The sequence below is a fragment of the Triturus cristatus genome, chromosome 1_1, assembly GCF_964204655.1.
Source record: "Triturus cristatus chromosome 1_1, aTriCri1.1, whole genome shotgun sequence".
Taxonomy (NCBI): Eukaryota; Metazoa; Chordata; class Amphibia; order Caudata; family Salamandridae; genus Triturus; species Triturus cristatus.
The window spans coordinates 112,592,441-112,620,033 of record NC_140579.1 but is presented as its reverse complement, the minus strand read 5'-3'; the positions used below and the strand labels follow the sequence as shown (position 1 = coordinate 112,620,033).

The following is a 27,593-nucleotide window of genomic DNA, read 5'->3' as shown; positions in this document are numbered from 1 at the left end:
GTAACCCCTAACTAGGCAGGCGGAGGGGGGGGCGGGGGAGGGGGGGGGGCAAGGTAGGGGCCCAGACATTGTCCAGCACTTAGAAGCCTTTGCTGATTCTAGGCTCTGCCAGGGCCTTCCCGTCCTTCCATTTGTCCTCACCCTCCTCTTCCTCTCCGCCCACGTTCTGCCCCTTCCTTCTCTCCCCGCCCCTCCCTCCCTCACCCTCCACCTGTCCCCTTTACTCCTCCCTTCCTGTCTGCCCCCCCCTACACTCCCTGCATACTCTCCAGCCCAAGGCTCTGCTCGCCTGAGTCGCCTCCCTCTCACACTCAGTCGCCCCTTGAGCTCCCTCCTTTCTCTCCCCGCCCCTCCCTCACTCACTCAGCCTCCACCTGTCCTCTTTACTCCTCCCGCCCTATCTCTCTGGCCCCAGCACTACACTGCCTCCATAATCTCCCACCCAAGGCCTAGTCCCTTCGTCCTGTCTCCTCCTCCCCCACCAGCTCTCCTTCGCCCCTCCCTCCCTATCTCTCTGCCTCCCTCCCAAGGCTTCATGCCTGCCCTCCCTTCAGCCTCTCCTCCCTCATGTCTGAGCGTCCTCCTCTCCTCTCGCTCCTCCCTCCTCTCTGAGTGCCCTCCCCCCGCCTAGGCCCCCTCCTTTCCTTCTCTCGCTCCTCCCTCCTCTTTGAGTGCCCTCCCCCCGCCTAGGCCCGCTCCTCTCCCTCTCTCGCTCCTCCCTCCTGTCTGAGTGCCCTCCCCCCTCCTTTCATTCTCTCTCTCCTCCCTCCCAAGGCCTAATTTCTTCCTTCCCTTCTCTCCTCCCTCCTCTCGGACCGCCCTCCCCTCCGCCCAGGCCTCCTTCTCTCTCTCCTCCCTCCCTATCTCCCTGCCCTCCCTCCCAAGGCCTCATTTCTTCCTTCCCTTCTCTCCCCCCTCCTCTCGGGCCGCCCTCCCTTCCGCCCAGGCCTCCTTCTCTCTCTCCTCCCTCCCTATCTCCCTGCCCTCCCTCCCGCTCTCCCTGCCCTCCCTCCCGCCCAGGCCCCCTTCTCTCTCTCCTCCCTCCCTATCTCCCTGCCCTCCCTCCCAAGGCCTCATTTCTTCCTTCCCTTCTCTACCCCCTCCTCTCGGACCGCCGTTCCCTCCGCCCAGGCCTCCTTCTCCCTCTCCTCCCTCCTTGCCCTCCCTCCCAAGGCCTCATTTCTTCCTTCCCTTCTCTTCCCCCTCCCCTCGGACCGCCCTTCCCTCCGCCCAGGCCTCCTTCTCTCTCTCCTCCCTCCCTATCTCCCTGCCCTCCCTCCCAATCTCCCTGCCCTCCCTCCCAAAGCCTAATTTCTTCCTTCTCTTCCCCCTCCCTTCGGACCGCCCTCCCCTCCGCCCAGGTCTCCTTCTCTCTCTCCTCCCTATCTCCCTGCCCTCCCTCCCAAGGCCTCATTTCTTTCTTCCTTCCCTTCTCTTCTCCCTCCTCTCGGACCGCCCTCCTCTCCGCCCAGGCCTCCTCCTCCTCTCTCTCCCGCCCAGACGTCGCCCCGGCCTCTCCAGCTCGTCCTCCATGGCGGGGGTCCCCTGGCTCCGCTCTGTGGCCCTCGGGGGCCTGGCCCTCGCCTCCTTCCTCCTGCTCTTCGGCACCGGCATCGAGTTCATCCGCTTCCTGACCTTCAGGGCCGTCTTCGTGGAGGGGGGCCCGGGTGAGCCAGCTTCAGACATTGACTCCCCCGTGGGGTGTAATCAATAATATATGTGGTTGGGGGGGGGGTCAGCTTCTGATATTAATGACAGTTCTGCTCTTGTGCAGTGGGGGTGTTGCACATTCACTCAATAATATACGTGGTTATACACGGGGGGGCGGGGGGAGCCATGCTCTGATGTTAATGACAACTTCTTCCCTCGTAAACTAAGACCCCGCCCCCCAGAAGTGTGGGTTAGTCTATCTTCCACACGCGCCCCCAGGAGGGCGGGGCACGCCTGCCATGACCAGGATCAATATACTATATGTTTATTAATATCCGATATTAATGGTTTTACTCTCTATCGATCCCTGCCTTACCGTGCCCTGGTGAGCCAGGCTCAAATGTTCTGTCAATAATAACTGTGGGGTGCTGCGAGGGGTGCAACATTATTAATATTCCTTAATAATGGCATTCATGGCCGCCCTGACGCTGTCCTCCTGCAGACATGATCAGTATAGACCGTGTGTCCCTTCGGAGTGGCACCAGCGGGCTCTGCCCCGTGCCAGGGCCCGAGGTCACCAGTGTAAAAGTTATTAATACTGTGGGATCACTGATCTCCACTCTGGGCCACGAGGGGCGGAGGCGGCGCAGGGATTCATATGTCATTCATATATCGAGGTGTCCTTGTACGCGCGCCCTTGTCCTCGCACTACACACCCCACCCAGTCCCCAGAGCGCTCCTGCGCGACCCCTGCCCTCCTGTGCGACCCCTGCCCTCCTGTGCGACCCATGCCCTCCTGTGCGACCCATGCCCTCCTGTGCGACCCTTGCCCTCCAGTGCGACCCTTGCCCCCCAGTGCGACCCCTGCTTCGTGAAGCACGGGCAGGGTGTGTAGTACGGACCGTATAAGACTCATAACGCGCCTCCTATTTTTCTGTCTCCTTTATTTTGGGGGGCGGCGTGAATATATTTATCCAAACAGGGAAATTAGTTATTAAGTAACATAAAAGACTGTACTTGTTTTGCAAAAACTAGAGCCGGGCGAGCCAATGAGAGACCGGGGAGAGTCGAGCCAAGGGCCTGGCCCGGCTCTGGGAGCCCGCGCGCCCCGGACATGTTCGCCATGTCAGTCTTATGAATGCATGGCATCCTTTTGAATCCACGGCGGTCTTATTCAAATAATGTTTATTCTGCGCTTCTTTGACATACGGGCTCTTTCACTGTATTGGAAGACTCTGAAAGTGTTTACATATGAACTCAGAGTCGTGCCTGCCCCGCCCCTGCCGCGAGGACCGCGCTGTGGCTGAAATACACGGAACGTATATGGCCAAGTGTACCCTAAATGTGGGCTGGTTTCTTATTCTAGATAAGGAGACATCAAACTCTATGAAATGACGCACAGGGGGGGTTTGACGGAGACGGAGCTGAGCGATGCTGAGGTGGTGCTGCCCTGGTGCTGCACTAATGCTGAATTGGTGCTGCGCTGTTGGTGGTGCATTGATAAGGAGGTGGTACTGTGCTGATGCTGAGATGGTACTGTGCTGATGCCACGGTGGTGCTGAGTGATGCAGTGGTGGTGCTGCGCTGGTGCTTGGGTGGTGCTGAGTTGATGCAGCGGGGATGCGCTAATGTTCGAGTGGTGCTTTTCCGTCTTTCTCTTCCTCCCTCGTTTCAGGATGGATGCATTTTCAATACTGTATACAACAAAGCCATAGCTGTTGCTAATTTATCTTATAGAACTAACAACCATTGGCAAAGCTAATAGTCCTGGCTTTTTGTAGGTGTAATGTTCGTATTTATTTGATTGCTGCTAATCCTTGATTTCCCCGGTGGCTGGTAAATAATACTTGTTAGAAATGGGATTTCTGGTTGGCTAGGGCTTGCGCCAAAGCCAGGCAGAAACCACCACTCTAGTCAGGGCAAGGAAGTTACACGCCAAAGATAACCCTTGGTAGCTTGGCACGAGCAGTCAGGCTTATCCCGGAGGCCATGTGTAAAGCGTTTGTGCACGCATACAGCAACAACATCCCAGGCACACTACAAAAGAAACTCCACACAAGGTTATATATAAAAATAGCCTTTGTATTATAATAACACATTAGAATAGTAAGCACATATTATACATGGTGCCACCTGGCACTGGGTCATATCTACAAGGGATTATTTACACCTGGCAGGGCCAACTGGACCACTGTCAGAACCATCACAAAGTGAACTTAGTAAATGTAGAATTTATCGAAACCATAGAACACAACCAGTAACTACTGGTAATCGCTGCACTTAGCATCAGCCTGTGACATAAACTACATTAGCCTCAGTATCACATCAGGCGCACATTACATTCTGCGCCAACCTCCCCATCATAAGCACATGAGGCCATCATCTCACCAGTCAAAACGCATTAGACCCTGACCTCCTAATTATAACTACATTAGGGGCGTAAATCACACAGGGGGACATCATCTCACTAGCATAAACACATTAGATGCAAAACAACCTCATAATCATAGGAACCATATTTAGAGGTATAGAACACAGGTGAGTAAATCATTCTACATGGATCAACTTTCCTAGCGCCATAATCACATTAGGGCCTGGCGCCCTATAAATCAAACCATCCACCTGGCCAACTGGCTATCCGAAGAGGGGGGGCTCAAATGCAATATGTCCCCAAAGTCAGGGCGGCTGCCTAGGCAGCAAAAGTCAAGGGTGCGCCACGGCGCAAAACCTAAACGTGGCAGCTGCCCACTACTTGCTGGGCAGCTGGGAAAGTGTGGGGCAGAGGAGTGCATCTCATTCCTGACTTCACAAGACCCCAAAAGAACTGTGCGCCTAAACGGTGCAGCTGGCACTAATTGCTGCGCAGCTGTAAATAATCATAATGACGCATGGGCTCTCAGTGGCCCTTGAAATCAATGTGCCCAATGTTGGAGCCATCTGGCTCTGAAAATAAACATGTCCCATGTCGTTGGGGCGGCCCGCTCTCTGGCGGGACCACCCAGGCACCGACAGTGTGCCTCAGTATGGCCCCCAAGTCACTGGGCCCTCTGGGGCTCTCGTCGACTTCAAAAGAAACTTGCCCCCAAGTGTTGGAGCCACGCAAGGCTCTAAAATAATTATGCCCAGGTTGGAGCCACGCAGGCTCGGGAAACAGCTGGGCCCCACGTTGGAGCGGCCCGCGATGGCGGGTCCCTCAGGAAAGGGGCATTGTACACTGTGCCCTGAACGGCACCAGCCGTGCGCCGAAAATGCCTCCAAGCCTCCCACAGGGACTTTTGTTCCCTCCTCGCGGCTGCCCGCCCGAGATCAGCCCTCACTCACTGGGCTCTTCCTTGCGGCGGGGTCGGCAATACTTCTCCCGGTCTCCTCTTCTCAAGTGCAGCGTGGGCAGGCACCGACAACGTGCCTCGAGCCCCCTCCGCTTTTAATCTCCATGGGCTGCGGGGCTCTGTCTCCGCTATGGGAGCCCCGCCGACACACTGAAGCACCTCCCTCCCCCTCCCCCTCCCCCCCCCCCCCCCCTCTGCAGCGACCATTCTCCTTGGGACCAAGCAGAAGTGGAGCCCTCGAGGCTCCGAGACGTGAGCAGGCTCCGCTCCCTGTCCCACTTCCGGGTCACTCGCGGCAGCCCGCTCCTGCGATCAGCTTAGAAATGTGGGGTGGGCTCCCGCAATGGAATACACAACTGCAGCAATGCCGGGTGGGCTCCGGCTCCGCGAAATCGGAGCGAGGTGGCGGCCACCAGTTAAAGTAAAGATACCGGCGGGGTGGGCACCTGCCGGGACGGCAAATAAGCGGGGTGGGCACCTGCCCTTTAAACAAAGAATTAAGCTGGGTGGGCACCCATCCTTTTCAGCATCGATAGGGGGGAATCCCTACCTCGGGGGATTCCCTCTCTGAGGGGTGCAGCGCTGCGCAGCCCCCAGGCTCTCCTCCTTCGGGGGGAAAATAAGTTAAGCGCTCCTAGTGCGCAGAAAGGCTGAAAGTCTCTGTAAAGTCCTGGGCATCAGAGATGGAGCAAAACAGCTCCCAGCAAAGGAAGGTCCTCCAGGCATCCAGGGGCAGGGCAGGGCCCAGGGAGGCAAGCCTTCCCCTGGGCCCCAGCAGCAGCACGCCCCTGGTAGTTTCAAGTCCAAGAACATCTTCATGGGGTCACAGCCCCTCTATTTATATCAGCAAATCCTTTGTTTTACAACTGTAGGGCAAGGGGAGAACCAGATACAACTAGTTCAGGAGAACTTTGTTTTGCTCAGCTCCCCTTTCTATTCACAGGAAAGGCCAGGGACATCAGACTCGCCACAGGAGATGGAGCCAGCATTGTAGAGGGAAGGCCCGGCCCTATTCAGGTCCCAGGTGCAACTCCTCCCTCCCATCTACATGCAGATCTCTCCATTCACCACCGGGTAGACTCACCCTGGCTCCTGGAATTCCCCAGCCCCCTCAGCTCCTGTCAATCACAAGCCAGACATGCAATTCACAGCACACAGACATGCCACTTCTAGAAGTGGCACTTCTCCACCAGTCACAATAAATCTCGCCCCTGCACTCCTCTCACATCAGGAACTACCATGGACACACATATTCCTCCCCATGCATTCCTGGTGGGTGGGTAGGGTGTTCCAGGCTTTGGCTGCAAGGTAGGCGATGGATTTACCTTTCGTTCTGGTCTTGTTGATATGTGGGACGGTGGCCAGTGAGAGGTCAGCTGATTGGAGGTGTCTTTTGGGTGTGTGAAGGGAGAAGCGGCTATTTAGGTATGCGGTCCTGGTGTTGTGAAGGGCCATGTATGCATGGGTGAGGAGTTTGAAGGTTATTCTTCTTTCGACTGGAGGCCAGTAGAGATCGCGCTGGTGTTGGGTGATGTGACTGCGACGGGGGATGTCGAGAATCAGTCTAGCTGCAGCGTTCTGGACGGTCTAGAGTTTGCGAAGGAGTTTTTTTTGATTCCGACGTAGAGAGCGTTGCGTTGCGGTAGTTCAGTGTGCTGCTGATGAGTGTGTGCATGATGTTGTTTTTTTTACATTCAGTTGGGATCCACCTGAAAGTCTTTCGGAGCGTGTGGAGGGTGTTGAAGCAGGTCGAGGATGTGGCGTTTATCTGGCGGCTCATTGAGAGGGATGAGTCTGGTTATGATGCTGATGTTTTGAGCGTCGTCTGCCTGGCTGGAGGGATTTCCGAGGGCCACCAGGAATCGTTCCATGCAGAGGGGGTGGAGCCAAGGATGAGGACTTTTTTGAGTTTCAGGCAGCTGTTCTTCATCCAGGTGGCAACAGCTTTCATCCCTTCTTGGAAGTTGTTTGGTGATGGGTTCATTGGTGAGGAAGATGCTCAGATGGGCGTTGGCGGCAGATATGATGTTGAGCCCGTGGTTCCTGACAGTGATTGCGAGGGTGGCCATGTACACGTTGAAGAGGGTGGGGCTGAGGGAGGAGCCTTTTCGATGACCTTCGCTGTAAAGGGAAGCAGGGAGATGGGCCCTGACGTTCTTGAGGTCCATCGGGTCAGGAGAGTGTTGACTTCGGCGTGTTTACAGTCGTCCGGGAAGGTGGCGGTCTCAAAGGAGCATTTGATTGTCCGATGTAGTTCGGGTGCGATAGCAGAGGTGGCTCTGTAGAAGATGTGGTGTGGGCAGGGGTCTGAGGGTGCTCTGGAGTGGATGCTTTTCATGGTCTTCAGGGAATTTTCTGTTGTGAGCGAGATCCATTTGAGGCAGGTCTTTTGGGTGAAGTTGCATGAGGGGGATCGGGAGCAGTGAGGTGGTCTTGGTTGTCGAAGTTGTCATAGATCATCTTAATCGTGTGGTGGAAGAAGGTGCTGAGTCTGTTGCAGAGGTCTTCGGAGGGTGGGATGTCTGTTGCTTTGTTGCAAGGTTTGGTGAATTGCTTGCTGAAGAAGAGCTCTTTGGTGTTGTGTGCGCTGGTGAGGATTCTGTCCTGGAGGGATTTCTTCCTTGTGAATTTGATGAGTTGGTGTTGTGCGGTGGTCGCTGCTTTGTAGGCGGTGCAGGTTTTTGGGGTTTTGTTCTTCCAAGTCTTTTTGAGTTGTCTGCAGGAGCGTCTGGATTCTTGGAGTGCAGTGGTGAACCAGCTTGCTTTTTTGATGGCTTTATTTAGAGGGGAGAGTGCGTCGGCACACTTCGTGATCCAGCGGTGGAAGTTCCGTGCTGCAGTGTTTGCATCTGACGTGGACGTGGTAGGTTGCTGACGAGGGTTGAGGGGAGCAGGTCTTCGGTGACTTTGTTCCAGCTTCTGTGGGGACGGTGGTGGGCGTGCTTGTGTACGGTGTTTTTTTGAAGAAGTGGATGCAGTGGTGATCTGTCCAAAGGAGTTCCGTGGTGTGGCTGTAGGAGACGCTGTTTCCTCTGGTGAAGACTGGATCGAGTGTGTCCTGCTGTTTGCGTGGTGGCAGTGATTAGTTGATTCAGTGCTAAGTTGGCGAGGTTCTTTAGGAGGGAGGCAGTGTTTGTCATCGTGGTTATCCAGGTAGAATTTTAGGTCTCCGAGTAGGATGTAGTCTGTGGATACGAGCGTGTGGGGTGCGATGAAGTCAGTGATGGTGTCGGTAAAGTGTGCGCGGGGGCCAGGCGGCCTGTAGATGAGGGTGCTGCAGAGAGTCATTTTGGGGTTGGTCTGGATCTTGAAGTGGAGTTCTCCGTGAGGCTTGTTGTGTCATCTGGCAGGGTGGTCATGTGGAGGGTGCATTTGTGAACTATGGCGATGCTTCCTGGGCGGATGGGCAGTCCATACGCAGGTTCTTATATCCGTCAGGAATGGTGGTAGCTGTGAGAAGTTGGCCTAATGTATGCTGTCCACTAGTTCTAGTGGGCACCTTGTATCAGTCCAAACAACCCCTTATGGTGAATAGGTTAAAGACAACCTTTATTGAAAGCTATCCTAGTGGTAGCTATGGAGAGCAGCCTTCAGGCTAAGTCTTGAAGGAATGTAAAGCATATTGTTTTGCCAGTTTATAATCTCTTGAATGATCAAATGAAAGGACAACCACACCAGGTATATATTCAAAATATATGTATTTAAGGTAAAACACACCCCTCTAGTCTCTTTAAGAGACTGGAGTTCGAAGTACTTAATGTACAAGTTAGCAATCAACAGTAATAGCACTAATGCATGTTTGGGCCCTAGGGGTGTACCAAATCATATACCAAACAAGCATTTGCAATGCAATAGGTCTCGTATTTACGAGAGTTTGAGCTTTTGGCATTGCAAATGCCAACAGCTTAAACTCTCGCAAATTCGAGACCTATGGCATTGCAAATTTTTTGTTGTTAAATCCCCCATGCCACACTTTCACGTGCATGAAGGCCGCACCCTTTTCTTTAAAAAAGCTGTGTCAAACAAAAGGTGCGTGGCTGCTATTAAAGTGAAACCGCGGCATAGGACTTAAAAAAAAAAATAGGCATCTGTTCGTCAAACAAATGCTGTAGTTTCACTTTAATAGCGGCTGGGTACCTTTCCTTCGACACAGCATTTCCAAAGAAAGGGGTGCAGTCTTCATGCACGTCAAAGTCCGTGAGACTAGCCCTGTGGTGGGGGAGGGACAGTTGTGAGAGGCGCCATGAGGAAACAATCTCTCGGCATGCTGTGGCGGGGAAGCGCATTCCAGGCGGGGGAGTGGACCCTCTGAAGTATGATGCCGAGGCTGTGGCTACACGTGCACGCGCCAGTGGGCTGAAGCGCTTCCCCAAACGGATTGCATGGCGGTACGATGCACGTGATTGTGCGTGTGCTCGCCATGCAATCCACTTTTGGGAGCGCTTTGAAATGCCCCTCTTACTAGAGTCTCGCATAGCGATTGCGTAAACGCAATAGCTAGGCAAGACCTAAAAAGTGGTTTAAGAAACACGACTGAACTAGACGTAAGGCCTAGAGCCTGTAGATTCGCTGGGACTCCAAGGAACCACCCAAGGTAGTGACACAGGGGACCCACGGGGGCTGTGTGCAGTGTGTAAACACAACCGCGGGTTCCCGTTAGCTTCCATGGGCAATGTCGCGGTTCGAAATTTAAAGATTAGGGACACTTAGAATCGAGTAAGGACCAAACCCTTTTGGACTTAAGAAGTTGTAGGGCTAGCACCCACAGGAGCACCGGAGTACTCCTGTTACCTCACCCTGGGAAGCCAGGTACATAGGTGTCTTTTGGTGTCAGGTCGCGTTGTCGATTACAATGGAAGCTGTCGAAGAACTGCTGCTGCCGTGAAGAGAAGTGTCTGAAGAGATCCAAGCCTGGATCTAGGAAGGAAGGAACCTGGAAGCAGAGAGGACAGAGTCTGGGTCACTTGCCAGTGACCAGGGGCAGGATGGACCAATGCCCACAGATGTCGGGTGCGTCAGTTGAGTTGACAGGTGTCTTGACTCTTCAGCCACGAGGTCCAGGAGGCGTCGACTAAGTCCACGAGCCGGATTCAAGCTATCCCATGAAGTTTGTCGAGTGCTGTGGTGTCGGCGACCAGATTGGACCCAACAAGCCTTGGCACCAGCAAATCTCGTGGAAAGAGAAGGACTTCGGTGCAGACCAGCATCAGCATGGTCTGAGGGACTCACCCAGCGAGAGTAAGTCAGGGCACGTCTGGAGCAACCGGGGAAGCCCAATCAGAAGAGGAGTTGCCTTCGTGGGGACCCACTAGCCAACGGACTAGCGATTGCAAAGGAGCCTCGAGCGGTTGCACTGGAACCCGGGTCACTCGTGGAGTGGAGGCCAGAGATCTTCCGTGCAGTCAGTGCTCAAGGCTGGGGCTACTCGGAGCCCAAAGCAGAACTTCAAGAACAAACAGGAAGTCGATGTACCAGCAATAGTACATGGTGGTCATGGTTCCTCGTCACCCACAATAGCCACGGGCCTCAGCTTTACTGTGGACTCAGGGTAGCCTCAGGGAAGCCTGGAAATCCACTTCTGGTGGTGCAGAGACTTCGGCGTCCAACGGGAGCTTTGGAATTGCAGACCGGACAGTTGCTTCTTTGGTGCCTGCCAAGCAGGGGAGTCACTCCTTGACCTCAAGGGAGATTTCGTCCGTCTTCTAGTCGAAATAGAAAGTCGATGGTCCTGGATATATGTTGCAGAGTTTTGTCCAGTGTAATCTAAAGTCGCAAGGACTGGGTTCTCATACTTATACTAAGTTTGAGGGTTGGACATACTCTAGGGATCCACCTATGGGAGGGTTTGTAAAGAGGGGTGGTTACACCCATTTCCTTTGTCCAGTTTCGCACCAGTGCAGGGGCAGGTAGCCCCTGCAACCGGTTTGAACTGGACTATGCACGGGGACACCAAGTGCGCCCCCAGTGCAGGACTTCAAAGCACCAGAGAGTGCTCCTGCCCAGACCCAATACACATCTGCCTGTTTGGGGAGGTGGTTACACCTCCCTGGGACAGGAAACCTATTGTCCAGGCCTCCTCTGCTGGAGTTTCGGTCAGCAGCAGGAGGCCAGACCCGTGTCTGTGGCAGAGGCATCCATTTTGTGATGCCAGAGCTCTAGAAAGTCCTACCGGGTTAGACCAGTGTGAACATGTCTCTCCCTCTAAAAGGGTGGAATGCTACCCCCGCCCCCAGAACTGGCGGGGGGTGGGTAGTATTCCAAAGCATTTGACACCAAACACAACATGTTTCCGTGCAGCCATCCCAAAGTTAGCATTTACCGCAAGGTTATAATGCACTTAAGAGTATATGGTCAGGCTGCACCACAAACGGCATCAGAGGAGGTACTCCGAACGCTGCAGAGGGGCTCTGCTCATGCAGGGGCACCCTCTCACATAAAAACCAAGCACTCTGCCTTCAGGATTGTTAAGGCCAGCCATAGGAGTGACTTATAGGTTATATATGTGTGTGCAATGATGGTGACATAGGTAGCCTATACCACTGTAAGATAGATTTGTACCTAATGTACATGCAAACCATTTTAGAGAGGAAGCACCTAGGCTGTGGCCCTGATTAGCAGGGCCACAGCCAGACTAAGGTTGAAAAACCGTGAAACACCAGCAAAATGTGAGGGTACCTATGTGAAGCAGATCCTACTCTCCTACAGTAGCGATGTCGGGTGTCAAGTTAGCTTTGGTCCAGGTTTCCGTGAGGAAGGCGACGTCGGGCGAGTAGGTGTTGAGGAGGCCCCAGATTTCTATTGCGTGCTTTTGTAGGGTGTGTACGTTAAGGAGGATGCAGTTGAGTGGTTTGCGAGCAGTGATGTCCGGTGGGCTGGGAGATGTTGCTGGGGTACGGAGGTGGGTGAAGGTGCGTCTGCTGTGTATTCAGGAGAAAGGGCAGTGGGTGTTGGTCGGTGTCGAGAGCTGGCAGTTGTTGTGTCCGGGCTTGAGATAGTGGAGGGTGCTCAGGTTGTAGCGGAGGAGGTTCAGGGGACCAGGGGCCCTGCCGCTGGTTGCAGATGGGCGCAGACGGGTGTGCCTACGGGACGGTCGCACAGCAGCCACAATTAAGTATGGTTCGGGGAGTGCAGGTCAGCTGGAAGGCAGGAACAGGAACGACACACTGTAAGGGGATGGGGCTGCGCAGGGAAAACGAAAGAAAGATCAAGAAGAGGGAAAGGGTGAAAAACAAAGGAGAGAACAGAGGAAAAAAGTGAAAAATGAAGGAGAGAGTGAAAAAATTAAGGCGAGCGAAAGGGCACAAAGAAGAGGCAGAAGAGCAGAGTGCTCTCCCACTGGAACACCAGGGATGAGGTGTAGGCAGGAACCTGCGAGTGGAGGATGGTATCGAACACACTGCAAACAGCTCTAGGGCGCCACTTAGTGGGGGAGCTGCGTGGGAGGGGAGCAGTCACACCGACCAGATCAGTGGCTTAGCTCTTCTTGCCACGTAGCGTTAGCCCTTCAGCGCCTTGCCCACCTCTACCAGAACCCGTTCTGCCTGCAGAAGTTGGGGGGGTTTGTGAAGCTGTTCTCTGTGACTAGAATGTTGATTAAACTATTGGCAATTGTAGAGTGGTGAAGGCGTTGGGGCGTCCTTCTGATGATGACCTGCATTTCTCAAAGGCCTATACATTTTCCATGTTCCTGTTTTTGTTCCACTGTATTTTGTGCATTAAAATGACCCACATATGTTATTTGTGCATACATGTGTACTCTTTTGTGCATCTACATTAAGTGTGCATGAAGACACATGCATATAAATACACGCGTGCCGTCACGCACACCGGCATACAAGTGCACACACACACCCTTGCATTCTTGGAAACTTTCTAGAGAACAAGTTATTCCAGAACGCCTTTCCCTCTCCCCCCGCCACCATCTGCTGTCTGCATTCTCATTATTCCAGTGCTTAACTTGTAAAACAAAAAAAGTACCAGGGTCCTCCTCGTGAGGCCACTGCAGCTTGCACCGCCCACTGCCCCTTTCAGCACTACCAATGACACAATCAACACAACTACTAACCCACGCACTGCTATAGCTGTGACAATTCAGACTGTTGCAGGCCCCGAAAGCTATAAGAATAGCTTGGCTGGCAGGTATTATTCATTTTTAATGTATATTAAATTAGTAAACACTTGTTGGTGTGTGTGTCTCTAAATTTAACAAACAGCGTAACAGTGTGGCAAACTGTCAGAAGTGCCAGTGTTGACAATTAAGTGCTGGTGCTAAACGACCGGCTCAAATTAAGCACTGTTAAATACTTCCAAGATCTGACAAATATTACCCTTAATAAGCAAAAACTACACCCCCAAAAACTTCAGATATCTGCCCCAGAACTTACCCATCTCCCTGCCCCTTTCTATCCTGCAGGAGAAGCCAGTGTGAGATGGAGCAGCGCCCTGCAGGACCCTCGAGTGCTGCGCCCCCTGGGGGTGAACGCGGGGCTCGTCCTGCTCTTCGTCCTGCAGCACAGCCTGATGGCCAATGAGGCAGTGAAGCGCTGGATGGCGCATGGCTTCGGGGTGCTACAGCGGTCAATGTATGTCGCCTGCACTGCCCTCTCCCTCCAGGTGAGTGTGCCGAGGTAGGATCCTCCACTACCCTCTTTCTCACCAGGTGAGTGTGCCGAGGTAGGAGGTACACCTGCACTGCACTTAACCTCTCTCCCAGTGAGTGTACTGCGGTAGGAGGTACACCTGCACTGCCCTCTCCCTCTCCAGGTGAGTGTGCTGAGGTAGGAGGTACACCTGCACTGCCCTTTCCCTGGGTGAGTGTGCTGAGGTGAGAGGTACACCTGTACTCTGTATCCAGGTGAGTGTGCTGAGGTAGGAGGTACACCTGCACTGCCCTCTCCCTCTCCAGGTGAGTGTTCTGAGGTAGGAGGTACACCTGCACTGCCCTCTCCCTCTCCAGGTGAGTGTGCTGAGGTAAGAGGTACACCTGCACTGCCCTATCCCTCTCCAGGTGAGTGTGCTGAGGTAGGAGGTACACCTGCACTGCCCTCTCCCTCTCCAGGTGAGTGTGCTGAGGTAGGAGGTACACCTGCACTGCCTTCTCTCTCTCCAGGTGAGTGTGCTGAGGTAGGAGATACACCTGCACTGCCCTCTCTCTCCAGGTGATTGTGCTGAGGTAGGAGGTACACCTGACCTGCTCTCTCTCTCTCTCCCGGGGAGTGTGATGAGGTAGGAGGTACACCTGTACTGCCCTCTCTCTCCAGGTGAGTGTGCTGAGGTAGGAGGTACACCTGTACTGCTCTCTCTCCCCAGGTGAGTGTGCTGAGGTAGGAGGTACACCTGCACTGCCCTCTCCCTCTCCCGGGGAGTGTGCTGAGGTAGGAGGTACACCTGTACTGCCCTCTCTCCAGGTGAGTGTGCTGAGGTAGGAGGTACACCTGTACTGCCCTCTCTCTCCAGGTGATTGTGCTGAGGTAGGAGGTACACCTGACCTGCTCTCTCTCTCTCGCGGGGAGTGTGCTGAGGTAGGAGGTACACCTGTACTGCCCTCTCCCTCTCCAGGTGAGTGTGCTGAGGTAGGAGGTACACCTGCACTGTCCGCTCCCTCCAGGTGAGTGTGCTGAGGTAGGAGGTACACCTGCACTGCCCGCTCCCTCCAGGTGAGTGTACTGCGGTAGGAGGTACACCTGCACTGCCCACTCCCTCCAGGTGAGTGTGCTGAGGTAGGAGGTACACCTGACTGCCCTCTCTCTCCAGGTGAGTGTGCTGAGGTAGGAGGTACACCTGTACTGCCCTCTCTCTCTCTCCAGGTGAGTGTGCTGAGGTAGGAGGTACACCTGCACTGCTCTCTCCCTTTCTCCAGGTGAGTGTGCTGAGGTAAGAGGTACACCTGTACTGCTCTCTCTCCCCAGGTGAGTATGCTGAGGTAGGAGGTACACCTGACTGCCCTCTCTCTCCAGGTGATTGTGCTGAGGTAGGAGGTACACCTGACCTGCTCTCTCTCTCTCCCGGGGAGTGTGGTGACGTATGAGGTACACCTGCACTGCCCTCTCCCTCTCCAGGTGAGTGTGCTGAGGTAGGAGGTACACCTGTACTGCCCTCTCCCTGGGTGAGTGTGATGAGGTAGGAGGTACACCTGACCTGCTCTCTCTCTCTCCCGGGGAGTGTGATGAGGTAGGAGGTACACCTGACCTGCTCTCTCTCTCTCTCCCGGGGAGTGTGATGAGGTAGGAGGTACACCTGACTGCCCTCTCTCTCCAGGTGATTGTGCTGAGGTAGGAGGTACACCTGTACTGCCCTCTCTCTCTCTCCAGATGAGTGTGCTGAGGTAGGAGGTACGCCTGCACTGCTCTCTCCCTTTCTCCAGGTGAGTGTGCTGAGGTAAGAGGTACACCTGTACTGCTCTCTCTCCCCAGGTGATTGTGCTGAGGTAGGAGGTACACCTGCACTGCCCTCTCCCTCTCCAGGTGAGTGTGCTGAGGTAAGAGGTACACCTGACTGCCCTCTCTCTCCAGGTGATTGTGCTGAGGTAGGAGGTACACCTGACCTGCTCTCTCTCTCTCCCGGGGAGTGTGATGAGGTAGGAGGTACACCTGACCTGCTCTCTCTCTCTCCCGGGGAGTGTGATGAGGTAGGAGGTACACCTGACTGCCCTCTCTCTCCAGGTGATTGTGCTGAGGTAGGAGGTACACCTGTACTGCCCTCTCCCTCTCCAGGTGATTGTGCTGAGGTAGGAGGTACACCTGTACTGCCCTCTCTCTCTCCAGGTGAGTGTGCTGAGGTAGGAGGTACACCTGCACTGCCCTCTCCCTCTCCAGGTGAGTGTGCTGAGGTAGGAGGTACACCTGTACTGCCCTCTCCCTCTCCAGGTGATTGTGCTGAGGTAGGAGGTACACCTGACTGCCCTCTCTCTCCAGGTGATTGTGCTGATGTAGGAGGTACACCTGACCTGCTCTCTCTCTCTCCCGGGGAGTGTGATGAGGTAGGAGGTACACCTGACTGCCCTCTCTCTCCAGGTGATTGTGCTGAGGTAGGAGGTACACCTGTACTGCCCTCTCCCTCTCCAGGTGATTGTGCTGAGGTAGGAGGTACACCTGTACTGCCCTCTCTCTCTCCAGGTGAGTGTGCTGAGGTAGGAGGTACACCTGCACTGCCCTCTCCCTCTCCAGGTGAGTGTGCTGAGGTAGGAGGTACACCTGCACTGCCCTCTCTCTCCCTCTCCAGGTGAGTGTGCTGAGGTAGGAGGTACACCTGACCTGCTCTCTCTCTCTCCCGGGGAGTGTGATGAGGTAGGAGGTACACCTGTACTGCCCTCTCCCTCTCCAGGTGATTGTGCTGAGGTAGGACGTACACCTGCACTGCCCTCTCCCTCTCTCCAGGTGAGTGTGCTGAGGTAGGAGGTACACCTGACCTGCTCTCTCTCTCTCCCGGGGAGTGTGATGAGGTAGGAGGTACACCTGCACAGCCACCATACAGCAGATTATCTTCATTTATTTTACTTTAGTGAGCACAGGTCGTTGGTTCTCTTTAGCTTCAGTGGTGCAGTGAAAGAAGGTGCTTAGAAGGCTCAATGAATGATTCCCCCTTATAGCACAGCCACTTCCATCAATCAAACACCATTTGTGAAGTGCAATACGGTCACCCCTAGGGGTATCTGGGTGCTGTGTCTGCAAGAGCCAGGTCTTGAGTCTTTCTTAAGTCTGCCAGAAAAGGGGTCGTACTGAGCTGGAGAGGGGGGGTCGCTCCAGGTCTTGGCAGCGGCGTAGGAGAAGCAGCGTCTGCCGCTGCGGGTGGGGCGTTGCGAGGGGTGTACACGAGGGTGAGTGAAGAGGAACATAGGTGTCTGACGGGTTCGTAGAAGTCAATTCGATGATTGAGGTAGGCCGGTCCTAGGTCATGGAGGGCTTTGTAGGCGTTTGTGAGGATCTTGAACTGGCATCTCTTCTGGATGGGGAGCCTGTGGCGGTCTCAAGTGTGGGGCGATGTGAGTTCGTATGGGGAGGTCCAGGATGAGTCTGGCTGCAGCGTTCTGTATGGTCTGGAGTCTTCTGAGGAGCGGGGTGGAGATGAGGGCGTTGCCGTAGTCGAGGCGTCTGGAGACGAGGGCCAGAGTGACGGTCCCTCTGGGATGCATCTGAAGATTCTGCGGAGCATGCCAAGGGTTTGGAAGCAGGAGGAGGCGACTGTGGTGACTTGTCATTTCATGGTCCGTTGGCTGTCGAGGATGATGCCGAGTTCTGCAGGCCACCAGCTGGGGTCCCACGTGGAGGTGTTCTTCCCGAAGATCCGTACTTGAGTTTTGTGGTAGTTGAGTTGGAGGCAGTTGTCTCCCATCCAATGGGCCTCGTTGCTCTTGGCATTGCAGAAGTTGGTTTTGGTGTTGGAGTTGTCCTCGATGAGTAAGAGGATCGGTGGAGTGTCGTCTGTGTAGGAGAATAGGTTGAGTCCGTGGGATCTGACGACATCTGTGAGGGGGGGGTCCATGTAGTTGTAGAGCAGGTTGGTGCTGAGGGATCATCCTTGAGGTATGCCGCATATGTCGTCTTTGGGTGCGGAGGTGCATATTTCTTTTGTTGCCTGAAAACTGCAGGACACGCGAGAACCTCCACAACTGGTGCTTTTAAACCCACAAATTCTTTCTAAACACTGACCATCATTGACCATCCTCAAACTCTGAGCCAGGTGCAACTGCACCTTTCACACCACCCTAAACCCTGCCCTGCCTGCAGCCCTCATGTACCTATATTTGCAGTTGATGTACACAGCCTTCTATAGACTCCTGGTAATGTGCACAGATCATGTGCTATTTTATCTTGCTTTGCGGTGAATAAATACCACGTATTCTGTATTCTCTTCACCTGCCCCACAGGTGCTGATGCGCTACTGGCAGCCAGTGCCGGAAGGCCCCTACCTGTGGAACGCCTGCACTGAGCCCTGGCACACCTGGCTCTCCCTCTTCTGCTTCGTGCTGCACTTCGTGGCCTGGCTCGTTATTTTCAGCATTGTTCTCGTCTTTGATTATGCCGAGCTGATGGGCATCAAACAGGTGGGTGTCCTGAGGAAGTGATTGAACATCAAGCAGGAGGATGGGTTAGGAAGTGCGTAAACATTGGGCAAGTGGGTGAGAGGAAGTAAGTGATCATCAGGCAGGTGGGTGTGAGTGGTAGTACGTGAACATCAGGCAGGTGAGTTTGTGAGGAAGTGTGTGAACATCAGGCAGGTGTGTGAGGAAGTGCGTGAACATCAGGCAGGTGTGTCAGGAAGTGCGTGAACATCAGGCAGGTGTCAGGGAGTAAGTGAACATCAGGCAGGTGTGAGGAAGTACATGAACATCAGGCAGGTGGGTGTGTCAGGAAGTATGTGAACATCAGGCAGGTGAGTTTGTGAGGAAGTGTGTGAACATCAGGCAGGTGAGTTTGTGAGGAAGTGTGTGAACATCAGGCAGGTGAGTTTGTGAGGAAGTGTGTGAACATCAGGCAGGTGTGTGAGGAAGTGTGTGAACATCAGGCAGGTGTGTGAGGAAGTGCGTGAACATCAGGCAGGTGTGTCAGGAAGTATGTGAACATCAGGCAGGTGTGAGGAAGTACATGAACATCAGGCAGGTGGGTGTGTCAGGAAGTATGTGAACATCAGGCAGGTGTGTGAGGAAGTGCGTGAACATCAGGCAGGTGTGTCAGGAAGTATGTGAACATCAGGCAGGTGTCAGGGAGTAAGTGAACATCAGGCAGGTGTGTCAGGAAGTATGTGAACATCAGGCAGGTGGGTGTGTCAGGAAGTATGTGAATACCAGACTGTTGTGAGGAAGTACGTGAACATCAGGCAGGTGGGTGTGTCAGGAAGTATGTGAACATCAGGCATGTGAACAGTTGGCAGTTGTGACCGGAATTATTTGAACATAACAGGTGTGTGAGGAAGTATGTGAATACCAGGCAGGTGTGAGGAAGTATATGAACATTAGGCTGATGGGTGTGTGAGGAAGTATGTGAACATTAGCCAGCTGGGTGTGTAAGGAAGTATGTGAACATCAGGTAAGATGTATTTGTGTGAGGAAGTATGTGAACATGAAGCATGTGTGTGGGGGAGGAAGCATGTGAACAGTGAGCAGTTGTGACAGGAAGTATTTAAACATAACAGGTGTGTGAGGAAGTACATGAACAGCCAAGTGTGTGAGGAAGTACATGAACAGCCAAGTGTGTGAGGAAGTACATGAACAGCCAGGTGTGTGAGGAAGTAGGTGAACATCAGGTGTGTGTGAGGAAGTAGGTGAACATCAGGCAGGTGGGTGAGGAAGTAAGTGAACATCCGGAATGTGGGTGAGGAAGTATGTGACCATCAGTCAGATGGGTGTGAGGAAGTATGTGACAATCAGTCAGATGGGTGTGAGGAAGTACGTGACCATCCGGCAGGTGGGTGTGAGGAAGTAAGTGAACATCAGGCAGGTATGTGGGGAAGCATGTGAACATCAGGTAGGTGGGTGTCAAGAAGTAGGTGAACATTAGGCATGTGTGTGAGGAAGTACATGAACAGGCAGGTGTGTGAGGAAGTACATGAACATCAGGCAGATGTGAGGAAGTACATGAACATCAGGCAGGTGTGTGAGGAAGTTAGTGAACATCAGGCAGGTGTGAGGAAGTACATGAACATCAGGCAGGTGTGTGAGGAAGTAAGTGAACTTCAGGCAGGTGTGTGTGGGAGTAGGTGAACATCAGGCAGGTGTGTGTGTGTGAGGAAGTACGTGACCATCGGGGGTGTGTGTGAGTGTGAGGAAGTGCGTGACCATCGGGGTGTGAGTGTGAGGAAGTACGTGACCATCGGGGTGTGAGGAAGTACGTGACCATCGGGGTGTGGTACTGATATGTAGGCATTATACCAAGATGTGGGGCGCCTCTAGTAATGGGTGGTACTGAAAGGTGGGCTCAATACCAAGATGTGGGGGTCCTCCAGTGACAGGTGGCCCTCAGCCATCACCCCAACGGCCCATTAGAGGTGGCAGTTAAAGGTCAGGTTAGGGGGGGTTTCCAGGTTTGGGGTTGCAGTGACAAAAGAGACAGCCCAGCAGACGGAGACAGGAGTCCCTCAGATATCTGGAATTTACTTACTGAGTAGTGTCTGTGGATGATGGAGGTGAGGGCTGTGGTGAGCTCCTGGTTGGATATATTTATTCAAAATATGTCATAGCCAATGGTGTACAGAGCTGCAGAAGCCAAGGGTCTTGGTGCTACATGTCATGCGGTGTCTCCCCCCCCCTGACTTTGACCTCTTTCCACTCCCCCCCTCCCCCTCCTGACTCTGGACCCTTTCCTCTCTCTCCCCTCCCCTCCCCCCTCCTGACTCTGGACCCTTTCCTCTCTCTCCCCTCCCCCCTCCTGAGTCTGGCCTCTTTCCTATCTCTTCCCCCCCCCCCTCCTGATTCTGGCCTCTTTCCTATCTCTCCCCCCCCCTCCTGATTCTGGCCTCTTTCCTCTCTCTTCCCCCCTCCTGAGTCTGGCCTCTTTCCTCTCTCCCCCCCCCCTGAGTCTGGCCTCTTTCCTCTCTCTTCCCCCCCTCTTCACTCAGGCCTCTTTCCTCTGTCTCCCCCCCCCCCCTCCTGAGTCTGGCCTCTTTCCTCTCTCTTCCCCCCCTCTTCACTCAGGCCTCTTTCCTCTCCCCCCCCCCCCCCCCCTCTGAGTCTGGCATCTTGCCTCTCCCCCCCGTCCTCCTGAGTCTGGCCTCTTACCGCTCACTTCCCCCCCCTTCCTGAGTCTGGCCTCTTTCCTCTCTCTTAGCCCCTCCTGAGTCTGGTCTCTCCCCCCCCCCCCCACCCTCCTGAGTCTGGCCTCTTCCCCCCCCCCCCCCCTCCTGAGTCTGGCCTCTTCCCCCCCCCCCTCCTGAGTCTGGCCTCTTTCCTCTCCCCCCCTCCTGAGTCTGGCCTCTTTCCTCCCTCTCCCCCCTCCTGAGTCTGGCCTCTTTCCTCCTCCCCCCCCCCCCCCTCCTGAGTCTGGCGTCTTTCCTCTCCTTCCCCCCCCCCCCCTCCCGAGGCTGTCCTCTTTCCTCTCTCTCCCCCCTCCTGAGTCTGGCCTCTTTCCTCCCCCCCTCCTGAGTCTGGCCTCTTTCCTCCCCCCCTCCTGAGTCTGGCCTCTTTCCTCCCCCCCTCCTGAGTCTGGCCTCTTTCCTCCCCCCCCTCCTGAGTCTGGCCTCTATCCTCCCCCCCCTCCTGAGTCTGGCCTCTTTCCTCCCCCCCCCCCCTCCTGAGTCTGGCCTCTTTCCTCCCCCCCCCCTCCTGAGTCTGGCCTCTTTCCTCCCCCCCCCTCCTGAGTCTGGCCTCTTTCCTCCCCCCCCTCCTGAGTCTGGCCTCTTTCCTCCCCCCCTCCTGAGTCTGGCCTCTTTCCTCCCCCCCCCTCCTGAGTCTGGCCTCTTTCCTCTCCCCCCCTCCTGAGTCTGGCCTTTTTCCTTCTCTCCCCCCCCCCCCTCCTGAGTCAGTCCTCTTTCCTCTCTCTCCCCCTCCTGAGTCTGGCCTCTTTCCTCTCTCCCCCTTCCCTCCCCCCCCCCTCCTGAGTCTGGCCTCTTTCCTCTCTTCCCCCCCCCCACCTCTGAGTCTGGCCTCTTTCCTCTCTTCCCCCCCCCCCCACCTCTGAGTCTGGCCTCTTTCCTCTCTTCCCCCCCCCCACCTCTGAGTCTGGCCTCTTTCCTCTCTTCCCCCCCCCCCACCTCTGAGTCTGGCCTCTTTCCTCTCTTCCCCCCCCCCCCTCCTGAGTCTGGCCTCTTTCCTCTCTCTCCCCCTCCTGAGTCTGGCCTCTTTCCTCTCTCCCCCTTCCCTTCCCCCCCCCCTCCTGAGTCTGGCCTCTTTCCTCTCTTCCCCCCCCCCACCTCTGAGTCTGGCCTCTTTCCTCTCTTCCCCCCCCCCCACCTCTGAGTCTGGCCTCTTTCCTCTCTTCCCCCCCCCCCCCCCACCTCTGAGTCTGGCCTCTTTCCTCTCTTTCCCCCCCCCCCCCCACCTCTGAGTCTGGCCTCTTTCCTCTCTTCCCCCCCCCCCCCCCTCCTGAGTCTGGCCTCTTTCCTCTCTCTTCCCCCCCTCTTCACTCAGGCCTCTTTCCTCTCCCCCCCCCCCCCTGAGTCTGGCCTCTTACCTCTCCCCCCCGTCCTCCTGAGTCTGGCCTCTTACCGCTCACTTCCCCCCCCCTTCCTGAGTCTGGCCTCTTTCCTCTCTCTTAGCCCCTCCTGAGTCTGGTCTCTCCCCCCCCCCCCCACCCTCCTGAGTCTGGCCTCTTCCCCCCCCCCCCCCTCCTGAGTCTGGCCTCTTTCCTCTCCCCCCCTCCTGAGTCTGGCCTCTTTCCTCCCTCTCCCCCCTCCTGAGTCTGGCCTCTTTCCTCCTCCCCCCCCCCCCCCCTCCTGAGTCTGGCGTCTTTCCTCTCCTTCCCCCCCCCCCTCCCGAGGCTGTCCTCTTTCCTCTCTCTCCCCCCTCCTGAGTCTAGCCTCTTTCCTCCCCCCCTCCTGAGTCTGGCCTCTTTCCTCCCCCCCTCCTGAGTCTGGCCTCTTTCCTCCCCCCCTCCTGAGTCTGGCCTCTTTCCTCCCCCCCTCCTGAGTCTGGCCTCTTTCCTCCCCCCCTCCTGAGTCTGGCCTCTTTCCTCCCCCCCTCCTGAGTCTGGCCTCTTTCCTCCCCCCCCTCCTGAGTCTGGCCTCTTTCCTCCCCCCCCCTCCTGAGTCTGGCCTCTTTCCTCCCCCCCTCCTGAGTCTGGCCTCTTTCCTCCCCCCCTCCTGAGTCTGGCCTCTTTCCTCCCCCCCCCCCCTCCTGAGTCTGGCCTCTTTCCTCCCCCCCCCCTCCTGAGTCTGGCCTCTTTCCTCCCCCCCCCTCCTGAGTCTGGCCTCTTTCCTCCCCCCCCCTCCTGAGTCTGGCCTCTTTCCTCTCCCCCCCTCCTGAGTCTGGCCTTTTTCCTTCTCTCCCCCCCCCCCCCTCCTGAGTCAGTCCTCTTTCCTCTCTCTCCCCCTCCTGAGTCTGGCCTCTTTCCTCTCTCCCCCTTCCCTTCCCCCCCCCCCCTCCTGAGTCTGGCCTCTTTCCTCTCTTCCCCCCCCCCACCTCTGAGTCTGGCCTCTTTCCTCTCTTCCCCCCCCCCCACCTCTGAGTCTGGCCTCTTTCCTCTCTTCCCCCCCCCCCCACCTCTGAGTCTGGCCTCTTTCCTCTCTTCCCCCCCCCCCCCACCTCTGAGTCTGGCCTCTTTCCTCTCTTCCCCCCCCCCCCCCACCTCTGAGTCTGGCCTCTTTCCTCTCTTCCCCCCCCCCCCCCACCTCTGAGTCTGGCCTCTTTCCTCTCTTCCCCCCCCCCCCACCTCTGAGTCTGGCCTCTTTCCTCTCTTCCCCCCCCCCCACCTCTGAGTCTGGCCTCTTTCCTCTCTTCCCCCCCCCCCACCTCTGAGTCTGGCCTCTTTCCTCTCTTCCCCCCCCCCCCACCTCTGAGTCTGGCCTCTTTCCTCTCTTCCCCCCCCCCCCACCTCTGAGTCTGGCCTCTTTCCTCTCTTCCCCCCCCCCCCACCTCTGAGTCTGGCCTCTTTCCTCTCTTCCCCCCCCCCCCCCACCTCTGAGTCTGGCCTCTTTCCTCTCTTCCCCCCCCCCCCCCCACCTCTGAGTCTGGCCTCTTTCCTCTCTTCCCCCCCCCCCCACCTCTGAGTCTGGCCTCTTTCCTCTCTTCCCCCCCCCCCCACCTCTGAGTCTGGCCTCTTACCTCTCTTCCCCCCCCCCGCCCCCCCCACCTCTGAGTCTGGCCTCTTACCTCTCTCTTCCCCCTGGCCTCTTTCGCTCCGCTCCCTTTCTGTGTCTGGCCTCTTTCTCTCCGCTCCCTTTCTGTGTCTGGCCTCTTTCTCTCCGCTCCCTTTCTGTGTCTGGCCTCTTTCTCTCCCGCCCCCCCCCCCCTTTCTAGGTCTGGCCCCTTCTTTTCTCCTAAGTCTGGCCTCTTGTCTCCCCTCAGGTGTACTACCACTGCCTGGACCTGGGGGACCCCCTGGCGCTGAAGTCCCAGCGGGCCGTGCGCCTGTACTCGCACCTGCGGCACCCCGTCTACCTGGAGTTCCTGCTCATCCTGTGGGCGGTGCCCTGCCTGCCCCTGGACCGCCTGCTGCTGGCCATCCTCCTCACCCTCTACCTGAGCTGTGGCCACGGCCTGGACAAGCAGGACTACAGCTACCTGCGCGCGCAGCTGGACAAGAAGTTCACCATCTTCTGCAGCGAGGAGCTGAGGCGGGGCGGGGGGTACAAGGGGTCCTGAGGGGGGCAGAGAGCCAGGGGTCCCTGCCTAGAGCTTCCTGGGATCATGCCTAACAGGAGGCCTCTGTCCCGCTCGGGCCCTCGGTTCCTTAGTCTTATTAGTGAGGGGTCGGTGCTGGAGGAGCCCTGTTCGTGAACTGCGATTTAAGGACGAAAGGCCAGCCTCTGCTCTACAAGCTGAACACCCCCCACTCCCCCCCCCCCCCAATACCCGCATGTCTGCCAAGCACCTGGTGCCCATCCTTAACTCAGGACAGCACGCGCGTGTGCTCAGTATTTCACAAGACAGCGGTGCCAAGGTTTCCAAACTACAAGTGCAAACAAAGTGTTGGATTTCACCTTCCGTTTCTGCGACAGGATAAGAGTGGTCGGCCCCAGGTCACTTCCTGCAAGGCCCTGGTAGGTGGGTGGGCGCAGCTCTCTGCCTTCCCCTCCCCGGGCCCTAAATGTGGTCTGTAGGTGTGACAGGGCGGTAAGAAAGGGACCCTTCATGGATTGTGACTGGTGAAAAACATTATTTCTGAGACTGTGTTTGAGCACAAAGAACCCTGGCCAATGAGGAGGCCGCTTTCACTGACCTCTGGTTTCAGGTCAGCCGCTTTTTGTATAAAAAAAAAGAACAAGAATATCTTTAAAATTGTGGGGTTTTTTGTTTTTTTTTTACTTTGAAAATAATGTTTGGAGATTCAATTTTTTTTTCATGGCATTCCCAGGGGTAATAAACATACTTGATAACTTTGCTTTAAAGGGGTGCGCTGCAGTCCTCTGCCAATAAGACAGAAGACATTTGATGTGAGCATATGTTTTTTCTGCCTGCCCCTAGCACCGCCTCTAATGGTCAGTGCTGTTTCCACCCTTTACTCGGGAGAGCTTTAATTAAAGTTCCTGTCCCGCCGTTATGTTTCGAGGCCGGTGAGAGCACGGCCAGCATTGATCATGACAGGACCTGCCCCTGTGCATTACTTATAGGTCACCCCAATATCTGCAGGACACATACCGTGTGCTGACTCCTACATTGTACCCCATGAGGGCTGCCTTGGCCCCTCCCCCTGAGCTGTATCATCCTATCAGGGCGCGTTACTCATCCACTCTCACCTGTCTCCTGATGCACTGACATTTCTGGTTGATTGATACCCCTGGGCTCAGTTATTGGCACCAGTGAGGTCGCCTTCACTTGGTGTGCTGTAATATTAAAAATGCCCTCACTGCCCGATTCCGTAGTCTTCTTTCCTAAACTACAAACATTTAACTGCAGGTAAATAATTAAAAAAAATTGCCTTTATTTCGACCGGGCTAAAACCAATGAGTCGTCACAGGCGTGAACTTGTCCTTAAATGTTGGTGTCTAGCCGCTCACACTTGCAGTTCTCCCATCAGCCGCCTGAGGGCGCCATCGCTTCGTGGAACAAAATGCACTGAGCTTAAACTTCGCACAACGTCCTGTTTTTTTTTTCTTTTTAAAAAATGCAGCTCTTTTTACATAACTGCAGAGTCCGGAAATAGCAGTGTCATGGAAAAAGTCTTGCAGCCGATGCACTGACGGAAAGCCCCCGGCGCCCCCGTAACTCATATTTTTGAGTTAGCACGAGCCGTGAGTGGAGGAAGCTTATTAAAATAAAACAAACTTTCTTCCGCTCAAAATTGTCTTTCCTGTAGTCCACACTGTATAAAGTCCGCATTGTAAAATTTCTGTATTTTTCTATATTGTTATGTAAAAAGAATATACATTTGCAGTGTGTTTTGGAAATACATTTTTATAACGTTTTATAAAAATTTGTACTTTAATTGCGTTTGTGTTTTTCTAATGTGCTGATATTGCGCTTCGAGACCTCGTCCCAAGCGCCTCTTGTCCACCCGGTTCTCTTGGCGCTATGGTGCGTGCGTGGCCTAGCACTTGTGTATTTGTCTCCAAGCCCTCGGATTCCATCTCTTCTGGACACGAAAAGAGGGGTGCCTGGAGGGGGGCGCTCTAGCAGGGGTAATTGCGCCCCGGGATGGGTGGTGTAGTGACCAGCTGGTCACGTTCTAGTGTTTCCCCCAGCCACTCCTAGAGGGATGGCTCCCACGCTCACCCCACAACCCACCCATCACTGGTGTCGTAGGTCATGTGACCCTGCTAATAAAAGGGGCCAGGTGCATGTGCCCTGGGCCAGTTCTGGATAGTATAGTACTGTGTGTGCATGGTCATTATAACTGCTTGGCGGCCTAGGGCCTGACCCTTACATTGGCGACGAGCGTGTTGGACCCGTGTGTGCAACAGCCCAGAATGTAGGGGGGGGAGTGTAGCCTGTACCCTATAAAGGGTAGAATGCACTCAACGACTCCCAACTTTTTAAGATGCTCCACGGCATTTGATGCGTGCCAGCTTGCGGTGCGCTCCGCCTGTGCGCTAATTGCTGAATGTAAACAAAATGGAGCCACGTCAGGTCCCCAAAGATGCTGCACAGCCATATGTATACAAGAATCAAATAAGTCAAGTCTTTACCAAATTATCACAATTTAAATGTTTTTTGTCCACATTTCCTCTTCTTTTTTCTCAAAATTTTCATCATTCTTCACTTCATTTTACACTATTTCCAAAATTGCCTTTCTGGGCTTTTCACAGTAGCACAAGACAGTCCAAGTTTCCATATGTCACAATATCTTTAAAAGTACCAATGCATTTCGGGATAATTCACTTAATCAGGAGTATCTAAAATACAAAATTTCATATAAGGACACATCAGCATATGGAATATATAACCTCGACTATACTAACAAGCCTAGTATAGCTACACACTCTGAACATTCCGCTTACTGCATTGTAATTAATAATCTACATGCAAACCGTGTCATGCTTTGGCCCAACCCCAAAAGAAACAGAAAAAAAAATCCGTGACCTTCTAACCCCCCAATGCAAAAAGAATCCTCCTTAGAACAAATGCAACCGGGATCTTTAACTCCATGTTTATGTCCTAAAAGGAAACCTCAGAACCCACGTTTAATCTGCTTAAAACCCAGCTACAAATGCATGATTTGCCAATCACGCCCCTTCCCTTGGAGAGGACCCCTTTATCACAATGTCCATTCCTTAGCTTACCAAACCTTATGTTTGACTACGTTCGTGGCTGACAGTGGACCGATAGAACTCTTTTTGGAAGTAGCGGCATGTTTGATTTCCCATCTAGCATGTCCTCCTTTATTCCACCTTAAGGTAAGCCGCCCCGTTCCTGGCGAAATTTCAATCGCACCATTGAAAATTATCGTTTTTAGGTCTCGCCTGACCCAGCGCATGCGCTGGTCTGGCGAGACCTTTAGTAGGTGGGTTTTGAAAGTGCAGCAGCTGCATAACTAAATACTTATAAGATCCCAAAAGCGAGACCTATTGGCTATGTCAATGCTTGTT

At 54.7% G+C, this 27,593-nt stretch overlaps 1 protein-coding gene across 1 annotated transcript; it reads left to right on the top strand.

Annotated features, from left to right (window-relative positions):
- Window positions 1–714: 714 nt before the first annotated feature.
- Window positions 715–25,993, top strand: NRM (nurim). The gene is made up of 4 exons (XM_085611865.1): window positions 715–1,667; window positions 13,393–13,592; window positions 17,845–18,021; window positions 23,914–25,993. Exons 1-4 carry the CDS (start codon window positions 1,532–1,534, stop codon window positions 24,208–24,210), a joined length of 810 nt encoding a protein of 269 aa, XP_085467991.1. The 5' UTR covers window positions 715–1,531; the 3' UTR covers window positions 24,211–25,993.
- The last annotated feature ends 1,600 nt before the right edge of the window (window positions 25,994–27,593 follow it).